Genomic DNA, 16,279 nt, shown 5'->3' on the forward strand with positions numbered 1-16,279 from the left:
ATACATATTCAGTTGAACCAGTTTGGACGGTCTCTGGCCACCGAACCAATGACTCACACCACTTTGTTTATTAAAGGAGGATTCCCAGTTTTTCCTTCTAAGACTGATGAGTGTTGAAATATGTTTAATTTGAAGGGCATTTGTTACACAGTTGTTACTTTATTAATTGGTAATGGAACACCTGGGATCACCTATTAATAGATGGTTGATAAAGAAAATTAGATGATACTTGAAGGGCATTTGATTCAAGGGTACTGATCCTCTTCTTTATTGAAAACGACTATTAAAATATTAGAAAGTCTGGAGTTCACATATGTTGTGACAATAGTCACACCACCCCCTTGCAATCCCTAATGAAACATAAGCACGCTGGTGTGCAGTTTAGATGATTTTACCAATTTATTTCTATCCCTGACATATCCTACTTCCACTTAGAGGGTGGGTCGTGCCGCACGGCACGTTGGTGGTTCGCACTTTATGCGGGCTGTGTCATGTTGGCCCATGGGCCATTATGGGCCGTGTTGCTTTTCCGGTGAAAATTTTGGGGGTCGGTCTGGCACGGCCCATGGCCCGGGCCCATGTGGGCCTGTGTCATGCCGTGCCGTGCCACAAGTTGGGTTAGCCCGTGGGTTAAGCCTTGGGCCAAGTCGGGTCGTATATCAAGCCAAAACTATTTATTTAAAAAAATGGGCAAAAAAACTTAAAATTTTAATTTTATATGAATTTTGTGTATAAAATTGCTTATATAGGCAATAATTAAATAAATTAGTATAATAAAATTAAAAAAAATATTTATTTTATTAATATATTATATACTATATATTATTATATAATTATAATATATATAAAACATATATAAATATATATATATATATAATATAAATATATATAAAATATATATATGGGTTGTGCCACGGGCCGTGCTGCGAGCGGCATGGCCCGCTCGGTCGTGCTGTGCCATGCCGGCCCATGGACCTAACTGGCACAGCTCGCTCAGTCGTACTGTGTCGTGCTAGCCCGTGGACCTAAAATCCCAGGCCTAGCACAACCCGCATGGTTGTGCCGGGCCTGGCATGACTCATAGACCGTCGTGCCAGGCCAGTTGAAGTTCGTGCCAGGCCACAGGCGGCACGACCCAATTTACATCTCTACTTCCACCGAGGACTTGTTAGAGAGTTGCAGCAGATGCGCCAAAGGATGCATGTAAAACATATTATTAAGGACAAACTTTTTAAACTACTCAGTGCAACACGGCCCGCTCGATCATGCTGTGCCATGCCGGCCCATGGACCTAACTGGCACAGCTCGCTTAGTCGTGTTGTGTCATGCCGGCCCATGGACCTAAAATCCTAGGCCTAGCATAGCCCGCATGGTCGTCATGGGCCTAGCACGGCCCATAGACCGTCGTGCTAGGCTGTGCCAGGCCACGGGCGGCATGGCCCAATTTACACCTCTACTTCCACCGAGAATTTGTTAGAGTTGTAGCAGATGCGCCAAAGGATGCATGTAAAACATATTATTAAGGGCAAATTTTTTAAACTACTGAGTGCAGCACGGCCCGCTTGGTCGTACTATGCCATGCTGGCCCATGGACCTAACTGGCACAACTCGTTCACTCGTGTCGTATCATGCCGTACTGGCCTGTGGACCTAAAATCCCAGACCTAGCACAGCCCGCATGGTTTTGCCGGGCCTGATACGATCCATAGACCGTCATGCCAGGCCAGTCCAAATTCGTGCCGGGCCAAGGGCGGCACGGCCCAATTTACCCCTCTACTTCCACCGAGGAATTGTTAGAGAGTTGCAGGCTTGCAGCAGATGCGCCAACCGATGCATGTAAAACATATTATTAAGGGCAAATTTTTTAAACTAATCAGTTTAGTTAATTGATTCACTATATTCTTATTATTTAACTATTATCTTAAATTATTTATATTGCTTTTAATAATTGTTATTATTGATAAAACAGAAAGGATGAAATATCCCTTTTACCCTTAAAGTTAAGAGAAAAACTAAGGGAAAGATGAAGTTCAAGAAGAGTCCAATCTTAGGCTTGGTCTCCTCGTTGCTGCAGATGAACATGGGAAGAGTCATGTACTTCGATCCCTGTATTTCTTAGCAGAGAAACATTATCGCCCAAATCCGCCGCTGCAAGTTGCAGCAGTGGTGGCGGAACAGGGGAAGTGAAAGAGGAGGGGAGAGAGAGATAGCGGGAAAGAGAGAATTGCCGATGTCTGAAGGAGCTCCGGTCCTCAATGATTTGTCCTGCTTCTCGATTGTTAAAAGATCTTTCGTTCCAAGACCCTGACCCCTTCAAACCTTAAAGATTTCTTTACTGCTGAAATCTCCTCGTCGCCCCGATATTCAAATAAGGCAGCGTTAGTGGTCTACTCCACTATTAACGATTTCTCCCAAGCTGCACTACATTGAAGCTCGGATTTGGTTAACTATTTACATATCCGTCAGAAGCCGACTGACAGATCTGGTCAACAACTGAGGGTTCAGCAACGAGGCGACGGATGCAGGCTGTAATTAGGGTGGACAGAGGCTTCAGCAGGGGAGGCCTCAACACGACGACGGGGTTCTTCAGGGTTGGGAGGTAGGGTGTGAAGGAAGGTTTCACAATTTCACAACATTGTAGACAACAAAACTAGAGAGATTGATACCCGCGACGCTTACTGCTCCATTGTTGGGGTTTGGGGTTGGGAGACAAGTGACTTCCTCAGCACGATTCCACTCTATTGTCAATGTGATTAATGGTGGACGGTTAATGCTCCACCAGGTGGTGTTCCCGTCGGTGGAACCTACTGTTGTTGGGCCGGAAACGGGAACACCACCTGGTGGAGGAGGCATCCTAGGGCAGCGGAGGAATTGGCACACCTAGTCTAGGTGGAGGTGGCGATCCCCTCATCATCTACGGTGGTGGAACCATGGGCCGCTGCCCAAACTATGGTGGTGACACAAGGAATGGACCAGGCGGTGGTGGGACGGCGACCGAATGTCGAGGGCTTTTCACAATGATGGATATGCAGGGTTAGTAGAGAGGAGAGCAAGAAGGGTGTGGTTATTGTTCACAATGATGGAAATGCAGGGAAGGATGGACAGGGGAGGAAGAAGAAGAAGAAGAAGAAAAAAAAGAAAGCAAAAAGCTACATACCCAACTTACCAGCTCTCCAGAAAGTGAAACTCAACTTACCCAACAAGCTTAAAATGATTTTCAGGCCAATAGGGAGGGTTGTCACTGCTACAATTCTTCAACAAAAAAGTGTTGACACTAACCCGAAGTGTTCTCAGGGAATCCTACAGTTGTGGTGAGTGATGAACAACCTATGGAGCGGCCAAAGTTTTTTAATGTCATTAAAGACACTTGCACAAGTCTTGAAACAATGTGAGGTGGAATCCACAACAGGTATTCGACGAAACGTCATTAAAGACATAGAGAAGGAACAAAAAGATCAAGTAGAGGATGGTAATCAGAAGCTTTCTGACATAAAACAGCAAAAGATGATGGAAAATAGAACAAACAAATAAAGAAGAATGCAATGATAGAAAGTGGTATTTTCCTTGGCCAAAGGTAAATCAATGGAGTCGTGACGATCAAGAGATTGGAATTCATGACAATGTGCACTTCCTTTTTTTAGTAGAGCTCATCCCTATAGAGTTGAGGGTGCTCCTAATAATATAGGTGTGATGACTTCTGTTCCCATAGCCACCCCTGTAAAGAAAGGTGATCCTTTAGGTGAGGAACGATTAATACTACTATACCCTTGGAGATAAATGGCTCAAATCAAGATTGGGTGAGAGTGAAAAGCAAGAAGAAGAAGAAAAAAAAAAAAATTTAAATCCAAGAAGACTCAGGAGACATCTCACTCAGGAAATGCTCCTAGATCATCTAGAATAAATAAAAGCTACCATCCCCGTTATTCTTAAGTTACTCTTATTCTTTTGTTTTTAGCTTTTTCTTTTGTATCGAGCTTTGGTTCCTAGATTTTATTTTGAGGGAACATCTCATACCCCCCTTCTTCAATTATTAATAAATTCTTCTTCTTCTAAAAAAACTACTGTTAGTTAAACAAAATTAACGGTATCACTTTAGAATCGTAGAGAATTGGAGTCTTAAAAAAGCTTCATTTTTAGCTGTATACAATTGAGAGTATGCCAAAAAAAGGCATGATACCATCAAATGGATTTGAAGAGAACGTGTAATAACCAATGGATTAGTGTTGGAAGATTAACATTTAAATTGGACTCGAGATATTAAAAGGGTACCAAACACATTTTGAAACTTGGCCTCTCTTTCACAAAGAGGGAGTTGATTAATTATGCATATATTGGAGAACATTGTCTTCCATTTTCTTTATTTTCTTTATAACAATGGACATTGCTTCAACACTCCCTTGCACTTTGAAGAGGAGTTCGGCTTCAGTCAGGACACACTCTATATGCGCACCGTTCGCGCAAAAGGAGGACGCGCCATGCGTCCTCAACTTCGTGTGACCGCTCTATACGTGTGTGCTATAAGAAACAACGTCTCCCATCAACCCTGTTACATTATTTCAAAAACGAGTAATATTTTTCGGCACTTCCACTTCTCTTTCTTTCCCCTTCCAACTGGCGGTGATCAATAACCATCACTAGCGACCGGGGGTCAAGTGTGATCTGCTCTTCTAGAATGTTAGTTCTTCCCTTTACCCTTCAGGTTTAAATTCCTGCACCAGTCACCATAGTAGAGTTGCAGGCGAGCATCAAACCCAGTTGGGAATTGATGATTCTCCACAGACGCAGCCCCTGGAGTTGAAGTTCCAATGAAGAATGGTACATTTGATCCGTCAACAGGAGATGAAAACCTCTGAAGGTAAGGCAATGGAGATGGTGAATTGGACTGAAGGGTCCCCCTATTCAAACCAGCAAGGCCGGATTGAGAAGTCTCAAAGTCTCGACTCTCAACTGAAAAGAAGACATTCTACTCTGTTTTGAGAACTGAAAGGAAAAATAGTAAATTTGATTTATATTTCTTTACAAAAAATTTAGAACGAATATCAATGTCTTTTCTCTTTTTAAAATAAAAAGTAAAATGTGTTTAAGAGAGGGGCCTCGGTGGTGCTGATTCTAATGAAACTGTGAGAACATTCTCAGCTTGGCTTTTTGTGTATAGTTTGTGTTGCTACTGGGTTGGAAGGCAAAATGAGAAGAGCAACTGCTAATGGGTGGTTTTCAGTGTTGGATCGGAACTCGGAAGGGTTGGTTTCTTTCACTCATTCACTGTGTTGATTGGTACAAAATTAAATCGGAATAAAATTTTACGTTAATAATAATTACACCCTCTTTTCAAATGTCTACAAAACCGACGGTTCTTGATTTACATCGCATACAAATGCAGCATTAGTGGGTTGGTGCTGCTGCACCAGTATTTCAAGATACAATTAAATGGGTCTTTTGCCACGTGAAAACCGAGTTGAAGTGACCAATTGGTCCATCCCTTGGATAACATTGAGTTCTACTCTAACCAAGAGCTTCTGATTTTGTGAATTGCATCGTATCGTATGTTGGTTCTTTTTTGTTAGTAGTTTGGTATACAATACAGCCGACATCATCTATACAAATTAACATTTACGGTGGTATTTATCAATTATATCATGCAAGCTCATTTGAGGTGGTATTCATCAAAATTTATGATGGTTTTGACTTTCGATTAATCAATAGAGGATTCTCTTCTCACATGCTAGTAGGAGTGTCAATTGGACTGGATTTGGTCCAATCGTCCAATGTGACCAAGTCCAATTCAATCAAATGAATATTTTGAATTATTTTGGATGGACCAATTTATTTGAATTTGTTTTAATTTGGATTACTTCTTATTTAAATTTGGTCTATTAACACCTATGCTCTTATCTTTTATTAATGAACCAGATATTGCTTTAATCAAACCCAATTCAATAAAATTTATTATTGATGGACTATATCTAATCTAATTCAATAAAATACTTTAGACCATTAAGTCTGAACTGATCCAATTCAATATGTCTAGGTCCATATAATTCATCTAAATTGATTTTTATTTGGATGGGGTCCAATCTAAAACCGGTCCATTGACATTCCTACATGTTAATAGAAGATGGGAATAATTGTAGGATCGTGCATTGAAGGCATCTTCGTACTTGTATGATTTTATTCATAGAGATATTTTCAACTCTAGCTACAAAGCTGTGAATACGGTGTAAATTCAGATTTTGTGGAGATAAAATCCTAATTCTTTGACAATAGTGCTGGTTTTGTTTTTAAAAATAAAAATATCTATTATTTCCAATATAATTTTATTGATGTAGCAATTGCTTTTATTTTCAAAAACAAAAACAAACAGCCTCTTACACAACACAACTATCCAGCAATTTGTGATTAATCCGGAGTCCTTCTCATGGGCGGGCGGTTGGGCGGTGGCGTGGTTCTATTTCATCTTGACGGGACAAAAGTAATGAAGGCGAAAGCTTGGGCCCGACCACACAATGACACAATGACTCGCCTTCATGTTCAGTGCTTTCAATTCTGGGTCCAAGGCGAAAGATTGGGCCTGTCAATTCTCAGGGTCAACCTGATAAACCCAAGCCAATACAACCCTATTAAAGGGTGATCGGAAGTCAAAATTATTTCTGATATAATTTATACTTCAGAGCTGTTTTTAAAACTTCTTTGGCCAGCTTTTAAATTTACCAAACATCATCTTAATAGGTGCTGGATATTATATTCTTTGCATATTCACCATTTTACAAATTATAAATCTTCATACTCATTAACCAAATCCGATAGGGCCCTACCAGGTGCAAATGTGCAATTGTAGAATGAATTTAGTGAATAATTGGATCTTAGGCTACATTAGAGGTAAAAAGGCATAAGGCCTATTGTTAGGAGATTGGAACTCATCATTGGAGGGTTATGTCATGGAGATTAAGGTGGTATTAAAACGCTTTTATTTGATGTTTTCAAATAACACCTAATTTGGATGTTCGGTTGGTAAGGTCTCGTTCTGGTTGTGGTATAGAATTCCAACTGCACCAGGATTGGGGTGTTATGTGTTTGGGGGTAATAAGGGTATTTTTTTTCCATACATCGAATGTGGCTGCTTTTTCTAATGTTAAGTGGAGATGGGGTGTGGATGAGGAAAATGTTTTTGTCTGGGGGATGGGGTTTGTATATAATTTTTTCAAACCATCCTAAATTTGATGGTAAATTAGCAAAATGTTCCTAGGTTTAATATTAATTTTTAAAATATTTCCAAGTTTTCTCCAAATTCTTAAAATCCTAGATCCCATGATTCTATTTTAAAATACTTTCAAATTGTCATAATCTAGTTTTTAAAATACTCCCAAATTCCAATAGTCTTATTTTTAAAATATCTTAAAATTAAATGTATTTTAGGTAGCTGCCTTGGGGTGAAAAAATTCGGGGATTTCCTATGGGGAGATGGATGCCCCACCCCAAACACTCCCCACCATCGGGGACGGGGCAGGAATGGGGTAGAGTATCTTGGTTTCGGGGCATGGATGACCCCCCCTGCCATTTCTGTTTGGGGGATGGGCCATCTCCATTGTGTAGCCCCCTCGAGTAAATAACACCTAATTTTGGCAATAACCAACTTGAAACAACGTGTGGGTATACTGCGAATACAACACATTCAACACCCGAGTTAACTTTGGCTGTTGGGGCCCAACAACTAGACCTGTTCATGGGTCGGGTAGCCCGACGGCCCGGTCGGGCCCGGTCCGCACCCCGGCCGGGCTTGGTCATATAATTAGGCCCGCGGGCCTGACCTCGGGCTTAACACAGTAAGCCCGACTGTGTTTCGGGCCGGGCTCGGGATTTGTCAAAAAAGCCCGGCCCGGCCCGACTCAGTATTATATATTTTATAAAATATATAATATGTATTTTATATATTATATAAAATATATAAATAATATAATATTTATTAAAATATATATTTATAATTTAATATATATATATATTTTTTTATTCTTTTCTTTATAATTTCAATCTATCTCTCTCTTTATTCAGCTGCTTCAACATTAATAATAATAATAATATAGGCTAAATTTCGGGCCTGGGCCCAGGCTCGGGCTTCGGGCTTTTTATGAGGGCCGGGCACGGGCCCAAATTGTAGGCCCGATGGTCGGGCCAGGCTCGGGCTCGGGCCTTAAAAAAATTTGTTAATACACAGTAAAAGCCTGGCCCGAGCCCGGCTCGGCTTGGCCCATGAACAGGTCTACCAACAACATAGGCTGTTGAGACAGTTTCTAGGCTGGACACATTCTAGGCAGTTCACCTATTCACACCCATGCTTTGGTTTTTAGTCAAAATAAATTAAGATGTAATTACTATTTTACACATTCTCATGATAACATGTCATTTCCCGAAATTCTCTCAACAACATAGGCTATTGGTCCCCAACAACTAAAGTTTTTCCCCAACACCCTATTAATATGATCTAACATTGTACATCTGAGACCCACCATAAAAGTAGGACCGCCAAGTATGAGATATGCAATGTTAGATCATATTGGTAGCTAGGGTGTTGGGAAGCCGATGGCTGGTATTGGGAAGGGTGTTCAAGGGAAGACGAGACGATGCTGAGCGAACCGATGGGTCCCGTTCACCGCAACCCACCAGTTTGGTTGCACAGACCCGATGGATGTGTAGACCGGTTCACCTAGAGCGCCCATCCCCCCTACGGAAGGCTCTCCTCGCACCGGACTCGTACCAGGCATGACCTTGGTGCACCAGCCAGTGAATCCCGTACCATGCACAGCCCCCAGACTGTCACCGCGTGAGTACAAGGCACAGGATCGGCTTAGCCGGGCCCCCTCCACCTCGGGCTCCCTAGCTGAAGCCGAGGTATCCACAACTTCATACTAACTTACCTTGTACTCATACTAATTTGATCGTCGGAGTCCTCGCCTCGGGTTATCACCTGAGGCTTTTGACACCTTCTCCCTTGCAGATTCACTACTATGGGAACATCTTGTCTTCCCTCAGACACCCTTCCGAATACCATCCCTCGGCTTCTACAGTATCCGAAGGAGCGATTCGCTTCGGCCTCAATTCATCTCCTCTGGATTCTCAAAGCCTTCAACTTTCCTTCGAAGCTTGGGAGTGAATTTACTTTGTTTCCCTCGGTCAAACCGAGCATCAACAATTGGCGCTGTCTATGGGAAACGTTGCTAAGATGATCCCCCAAAATACTACAAATTCAAGATCTCCTAAAGCTTCAAACACCATGGTACGAAGAGCCAGGAACCCCCAAAACCTAGTCACTAGTGAACAGTTCTAAGTCGTCCTCAACCGTTTGGCATACCTCACCCAACGGGTGGAACAAGCCTACCCTCAGGCAGAAGGTCCCTCAGGCGACCGCCCCGCGGGGTGTCAGATCACTGGGGGTGACGTGAGCACGCCAAGCCCCCAACACTCGGCCTGGCTGACCCCGCCGAGTTTGGCAGCAACCGACCCGCCAGCCCACCATGTAGGAACAAGAGACCTCCCAGCCGAAGGGAGGAAGAGCCGGCGCGGTTCGAGGATAGCCACCGAAGATGAGATGTTGTTCCCATAGTAGTGAATTTGCAAGGGAGAAGGTGTTAGAGACCTCGGGTGATAACCCGAGGCGAGGAATCCGACGATCAAATTAGTATGAGCACAAGGTAAGCAATGAGTCTGGAACCGAGAAGTCCAGACGAGGTCTCAGGTAGTGCTAAGTCCTTGGAGGAGAGAGCGCTAGAGTCGAATCTTTTACCTTGTGTGAGGTGCCTTGTGCCTTGCATTTATAGCCGGAGCTGCTAGGGAGTAGTTAGGCTCGGATGATCCAGATGCGAGCTATACCAGGGCCTGGCAAGATGTTTTGCCAGAGCCATGCGACGCCCTGCGACTGGATCCACCTGGTCCGTATCAAGTAACCCTAAGCGTCCTCATGATAAGCCTACAGGCCAGCCTAATGCGCCTAATGCGCCTACATCAATTGCAAATCAACCACTTCGCAGTCTTTCACTAGTGCTGTGGGATCATATCGTTCAACTGTTGATAACGTCTCACAACAATTTACAAATTAAATCCATGAAGTAGTGCTATAATTGTAAGGACATGGCCAATGTGCAAATGGTCACCCCACCACACCACCTGCTAAAATGAAATACTTTTTTTTTTAACTTTCTTTTTTCCTTTCTTTCCTGTTAATCTCTTAGGGTGATGGGTTCACTAGGACTGGGCTAACCTATCTTTAGGTGGGCCAATCCAATAGCAAGATAAAGAATGTTCTGTCCGAAACGCTAAGACATTCCATCCAAATCCTCCCGTCCTTGCCCCTCACGGTCACGGATTTGGATTTGCTGTAATTGCTGCTCTCTTTAACCCTTGGTAACTCGTAAGAAGTAAGAACAACCACAATCTGAGTTCAGTGAAGCCGTAGTTCCGGCTATTTTCTACCAAAGTTTAAGTTTTGTATGTATAATTTACCGAAATAACTTGTATTTTTATTTTATTTTTGGTGAGAACTCAGAAATTAACTTCTTTCTTTTAGTAAAAAATGTGGTTGTTACTTAGGTTCCAATTTTCATAAAAAATCACCATCGACAGATCGACTTTCATTGAATGGATTGATTCTTTCTTACCCCCGACGCGCAAAAACGAAAAAGAACTTTTCTCAATTCCTGTTGTGTTGCTTTTGTCTTGGCTATATATCCTTGTGGCAGCGAATGAGCCCCTGTTCCTGTTGGTTGTCATACCGCTCCCCTCCCTTCTACTCTCTATTGGAGATTGGATTGGAATCTTACTAGTCACTTCTCCGTGGATAAACGAAATTGGCATGGTGGGGTACACTTGTTTCGCGTTGCCTACTTATTTCCTACTGTTCGCCTCTATTCCCCGCAGGACACGTTTAATGCTCTCCTCTTCCCGACTTTCTACTACACATTCTCTCTCTCTCTCATCTCTTTGCGTTTGTGTGAGAAGAGAGTTGCTCTGTAATGGAAATCAAAGGTTTTACTCAAGAAGGTTACACACAAGATGGCTCCGGCGATCTTCGCGGACGTCCAGTACTTGCTTCTCGAACAGGGAAGTGGAAGGCCTGTGCGTTTCTAGTGGGTAAGTTTCATTAAGCTTATCAAATTCAGGTCCATGGTTTTTTCTAACAGAGGAATTTGTGAACAAGCTTATTACACAACTGTTCTCAAGTTCATTTCTTAATACAAGTTTCATGTAATGAATAATCATTTACTTCTTCTAATTTTATAATTCAAAATTCTACGATGGATTTCCCCGAATTATCAGACAGGCGTTTCCTTTTCCTTTTCCTTTTTTCTTTTTAGTTTTCTTTTGTGGGGTCGATTAAAAGAAATAAATATTATATTGCAGAATAATAAAATACTGTAATGATCTGCTCCAAAGTTCATATACCTTCTGTTTTATTTATTTATTTATTTATTTTTAGTCATCAGAAGAGGAAAAAGGATTTTTAAAATCTCTTCAACTCCCACGGTTTACCCAATCAAATCGCTAATTTGAAATGAATTACTATTCTTTTGATAAAAAAATTGCAGGTTATGAAGCATTTGAGAGGATGGCTTTCTACGGAATAGCTTCAAATTTAGTGAATTATTTGACGACCCAACTTCACGAAAACACAGTAACATCAGTGAGGAATGTGAACAACTGGGCAGGATCTGTCTGGATGACACCGATACTCGGCGCTTACATTGCGGACTCTTATGTAGGTCGATTTTGGACATTCACCGTGTCATCTCTCATCTACGTCCTGGTAAAGTATATAGTTTAAGCTACACTGATATTCTCTTTATGCCCACTCGTTTATAATGTCTTGAGCATTGATGATTGTTTTAGCTGTTGAAGTATAAATTTGAAGCTTAGACTTGTCCACATGTTTGGTGTCTGGAGTCTGGAATCTGGTCCACCCAATTTGGGAAATGGAGTGTGGCCACTTAAATCATGAGCAATGGTCCACACCCCACAATAGTCCCTATTTCATCAGTATAATCGTTGCGGTGTTATTCATCCATTCGCTCTGCACTTACCAACAACTCATATATATCCTTCAGGTTGCACTTTGTTTAATGCCATCTCTTCATCTCTAAAAGCCTTTCTACAGAGCAGAAGATATATCTCATCTGGTTACTTTGTGAAGAATCTTCGTTCTCAGTTAATGCACAAGTTCATGAAAATGAATCTCAACTGTTAGAAAATGACAAGAATTTTATAGCTCTTAATTCTAAATTTAAGTGGATATAGTTTAGACTGCCAAGTTATTTAGCAAGGACTGTCCTTGTCAGAACAGACTCTGTGGGTTTTGTTTTGTTTCTTTGTTTTTGACCCATTTTTGCTACTGTAATAACATATGTATATCTAAAAACACTTCTAACAGGGTATGGTGCTTCTGACAATGGCGGTCTCTATTAGATCCTTGAAGCCAACATGTGCTAAAGGCATCTGTAATAAAGCCTCTACATCACAGATCGCATTTTTCTACTCATCTCTCTACATCATTGCAGTTGGAGCTGGTGGAACAAAACCCAACATATCCACTTTTGGTGCAGACCAATTTGATGATTTCAATCCCCATGAGAAAGAGCTCAAGGACTCATTCTTCAACTGGTGGATGTTCAGCTCTTTCTTGGGTGCTTTGTTTGCTACTTTAGGGCTTGTCTACATCCAAGAGAATGTGGGTTGGGGATTAGGCTATGGCATCCCTACAGTTGGTCTTCTACTCTCTCTGTTTATTTTCTACTTAGGCACCCCAAATTATAGGCACAAGTGTAGAAGGACCAAAAGCCCTGCGAGGGGCCTGGTTCAAGTTCTTACTACGGCCTTGGCGAACCGCAAGTCCAAGCTTCCTAGCGATCCATTACAACTTTATGAGCTTGAGCCACACCATTATGTGATCACTGGAAAGCGACGAGTTCATCATACTCCGGCTTTTAGGTACGTTTCCCATCCACTTACATTAGTGGTGCTTTGAAATTGAACAAAGGGAATTGCACGTGTCTATGTTTTATTTATTGAGACCCATCCACTGGTTGGAGTTCAAAACGTACGTCAAAACAATGAAACAGGTGAGCTTTAGATAGCTGGACCTTTTCGAGCTTCTGTAGCTATACTAGTCCGTATTTACTGTTTAGTTGGTAGTAGACTATTAGTAGTGAAGCATATATGGTTCTGTCATCTGTGTGCTTGGAGATCTGGTGTGTTGGACTTTGAAGGTTTTGTCGTGAATCGTGATGTGGATGTGGGTGGGTGAGTAGATCAGTAGATATGCCTTGGGGCCGACCACTCGATGTGGTGATTTTTAGGAGATTTCTTATTGGCAAAAGGTGCTTTTAGGATCAGAAACTGGATAAAACCGAGTTGATGCATGCTGGAACCTTGAAATGGTAAGACTCCACTCTCTTAGAACAGGCTGACGGATGAAATGGACTGATCGAGGAATAGAATTTCCATAGATAGATAGGAATGAAGACAATACAGAGAAGAGAAGAGGATCTGGACCCACCATTAAATAAATATCGCCTAAAAGATAAACTCAACTCGAGTATGTGAAATTGTGAATCCAGTTCCGCCATTTGGCTATGCTCAGCACCATATTCATTGTAGATCTCACCTAAAAACATCTGTCTCATAAAGACAAAGAGAAATGTAATTGTGATCAGGGAACCTCAATGTAGCCCGTGGTGGGTTCTCAATAATAAACGAAAGATGCCCCGCAGCTTTTTAGATATATATATATATATATATATATATATATATATATATATATAATCCACTAGTTCAGGAATCTTTTTTGATGTCAGGAATTGATTTGATTGCAATGGATTTTTGTGTGTGAGAACAAAACCACTGGAATGAATCTTCTATCCAATGGCATGTACAAGATCAACTGTGCCTTTGGTGGGGGAGGGGGAGGAGTTCCTTTTTAAATGGGTTTTGAATAAGTTCGTATTAGATAAATACATTTTGAGCGTTCGGTGAGGTGTGACGCCCTAAACGCTCTTTTATAAATATATGCTTATCCATCCAAAATGTAAAAAGCCAGATATCCTAACTTTTTTTTTGGCTTTTTGGCTTTTTCCATCGAATGCCATTTCTTGGTTATTTTAAGGAACAGGTGTAAAAAAATTTTCTACAATGTATCCACGACTGTTCCAAACGCAGCCTGAGCCCAAGTATATATAATTAACGCACTCCTTATTGTCAACTTCGTTGTGGGTAAGGCAAATGGGAAGCGCCAAGTCACCCATGGTCCAACATGGCCAAAAAGGGTCCACTTCGGTGCATAGCCTTTAACGTTTCGAGTTTAAATCAGCCCCCCCACAGCACATCCCCGCCATGTATTGGAAACATCACATCATCATTTCTGGTATATCACGGCAGAGACGTGCTGTGAGACATTGTGGGGTGCTGATTTGATCTCTAATGTTTCTTCATACCCACCAATGAGATGATCCCACATCAATATCAAAGCAAGAAAGAAATTCCTCCATTAATGTTAATGCAATGCATCTTTGATGATAAGGGATAAAATAATTTCTTTCTTTCTCTTTCTTTTTTGTAGAATGGCAAGCAAGATTTTGTAAATGGAAAGAAATCATTCACAACCTCAAGACCCAGATGCAGAAACCATCATCAAAAACCAACTTAGAAAGCACTTGCAGCAATTGCTCAGGCAAAAACAAAAACTTCTATTGTAAAGGCATCGATCATCAAAAACCAACTCACCCGGAATCCCTTAATTAATTCAACGAACCCAACACAAAAGGAGCTCGCTAGCTTATTCAAAAATTCTCCTCTTGGTAATTTGTTGTTTTTGGTATATATATAGGTTCCTTGACAAGGCAGCGGTCAAAGTCGCGGACGCCAACGCAGGGGGAGGGGGGCCGTCATCACGGCGACCACCATGCACCGTGACACAAGTAGAAGAGACAAAGCTTGTATTGGGGATGGTGCTAATATGGCTAGTTACCCTGATCCCAAGCACCATAGGGGCACAGGTAAACACCTTATTTGTGAAACAGGGTACCACACTGGATCGGAGCATTGGCCATGGCTTCCAAATCCCAGCTGCATCACTGGGGAGTTTTGTTACACTCTCAATGCTCATCTCTGTCCCAATGTATGACCGCTACTTTGTGCCATTCATGCGACGGAGGACTGGCAACCCTCGGGGAATCACACTTCTTCAAAGGCTTGGGATCGGTTTTGCCATCCAATCTGCGGTCACTGTAATTGCATATGTTGTAGAACTGAGGAGGATGCATGTTATAAAGAAATATGGAATCTCCAGCGCCAAAGAGGTTGTCCCCATGACCATCTTATGGCTCCTACCTCAATATGTTCTTCTGGGTATAGCAGATGTATTCCATGCCATCGGTTTGCTGGAATTCTTCTACGACCAGTCACCGGAAGACATGCAGAGCCTTGGAACCACCTTCTTCACTAGTGGAATCGGCGTCGGCAACTTCTTGAATAGCTTTCTAGTCACGGTTGTGGATAACATAACCGGGAAGGATGGAAGTAGGAGCTGGATAGGGAACAACTTGAATGATTCTCACTTGGATTACTACTATGGATTCCTTTTGGTGATTACCACCATTAACTTAGGGCTCTTTGTGTGGATTTCCAGCAGGTACGAGTACAAAATGGAGACCATTGAAGCGACTCAAAGCAAGGTTTCATGTGTTCAAATGGAAACTAGGTCTTTAGACAATTCTCTTGGGTTACCAGCCTGACAAGGGATTGAAGAAAAAATCTTCTGTGCAAGACAATTAATCTAGCTAGCTTTGTAATATATGTAAGATATATATTACATGTTCTAAATTCGAAAACTCAGAGTCTGAGACTCAATTTAAAAGCTTACTGACTTGATCAGTTTATGGGCGACTCAATGATCAAGGCTCCAAATAAACATTAGAATGATAATTAAGTATTATATATTCCATTTGTAATTGCTCTATAGATGAAATAAATAAATAATCTCCCAATGAGTTCTTGAAATGCATATTAACAACCAACTCTAGTCTCTAGCTAGTAAAAAGTTGGACGAATATTCATGGTAATTTCAGTGGAGTCAATGTTGAATCAAAGATGGACCCATGGCACGACATTGTGTGGATGACAAATGTTCTAATAATCAAATGAAGGTAAATCTTTGGATTTTCCAGTTGAATCAATGAGCTGATATTACATATGGGCCGGATAAGCAGTTCTCCGATTTGGCCCACCTTTTATCCTGGGCTTGT

At 41.6% G+C, this 16,279-nt stretch overlaps 1 protein-coding gene across 1 annotated transcript; it reads left to right on the forward strand.

Annotated features, from left to right (window-relative positions):
* Window positions 1-10,882: 10,882 nt before the first annotated feature.
* LOC104602470 (protein NRT1/ PTR FAMILY 5.1-like) lies at window positions 10,883-16,021 on the forward strand. The gene is made up of 4 exons (XM_010266166.2): window positions 10,883-11,117; window positions 11,573-11,790; window positions 12,412-12,968; window positions 14,863-16,021. The coding sequence occupies exons 1-4, from the start codon at window positions 11,000-11,002 to the stop codon at window positions 15,767-15,769; spliced, it is 1,800 nt and encodes a 599-aa protein (XP_010264468.1). The 5' UTR covers window positions 10,883-10,999; the 3' UTR covers window positions 15,770-16,021.
* The last annotated feature ends 258 nt before the right edge of the window (window positions 16,022-16,279 follow it).

The sequence above is a fragment of the Nelumbo nucifera genome, chromosome 2, assembly GCF_055504915.1.
Source record: "Nelumbo nucifera cultivar China Antique chromosome 2, China Antique-T2T, whole genome shotgun sequence".
Classification (NCBI taxonomy): domain Eukaryota; kingdom Viridiplantae; phylum Streptophyta; class Magnoliopsida; order Proteales; family Nelumbonaceae; genus Nelumbo; species Nelumbo nucifera.

Coding starts and splice junctions, on each gene's coding strand:
- LOC104602470 (XM_010266166.2), top strand. CDS start 11,000: ATGGAAATCAAAGGTTTTACTCAAGAAGGTTACACACAAGATGGCTCC. Junction 11,118..11,572: donor GGCCTGTGCGTTTCTAGTGG/GTAAGTTTCATT, acceptor AAAAAATTGCAG/GTTATGAAGCATTTGAGAGG. Junction 12,969..14,862: donor CATCATACTCCGGCTTTTAG/GTACGTTTCCCA, acceptor GTATATATATAG/GTTCCTTGACAAGGCAGCGG.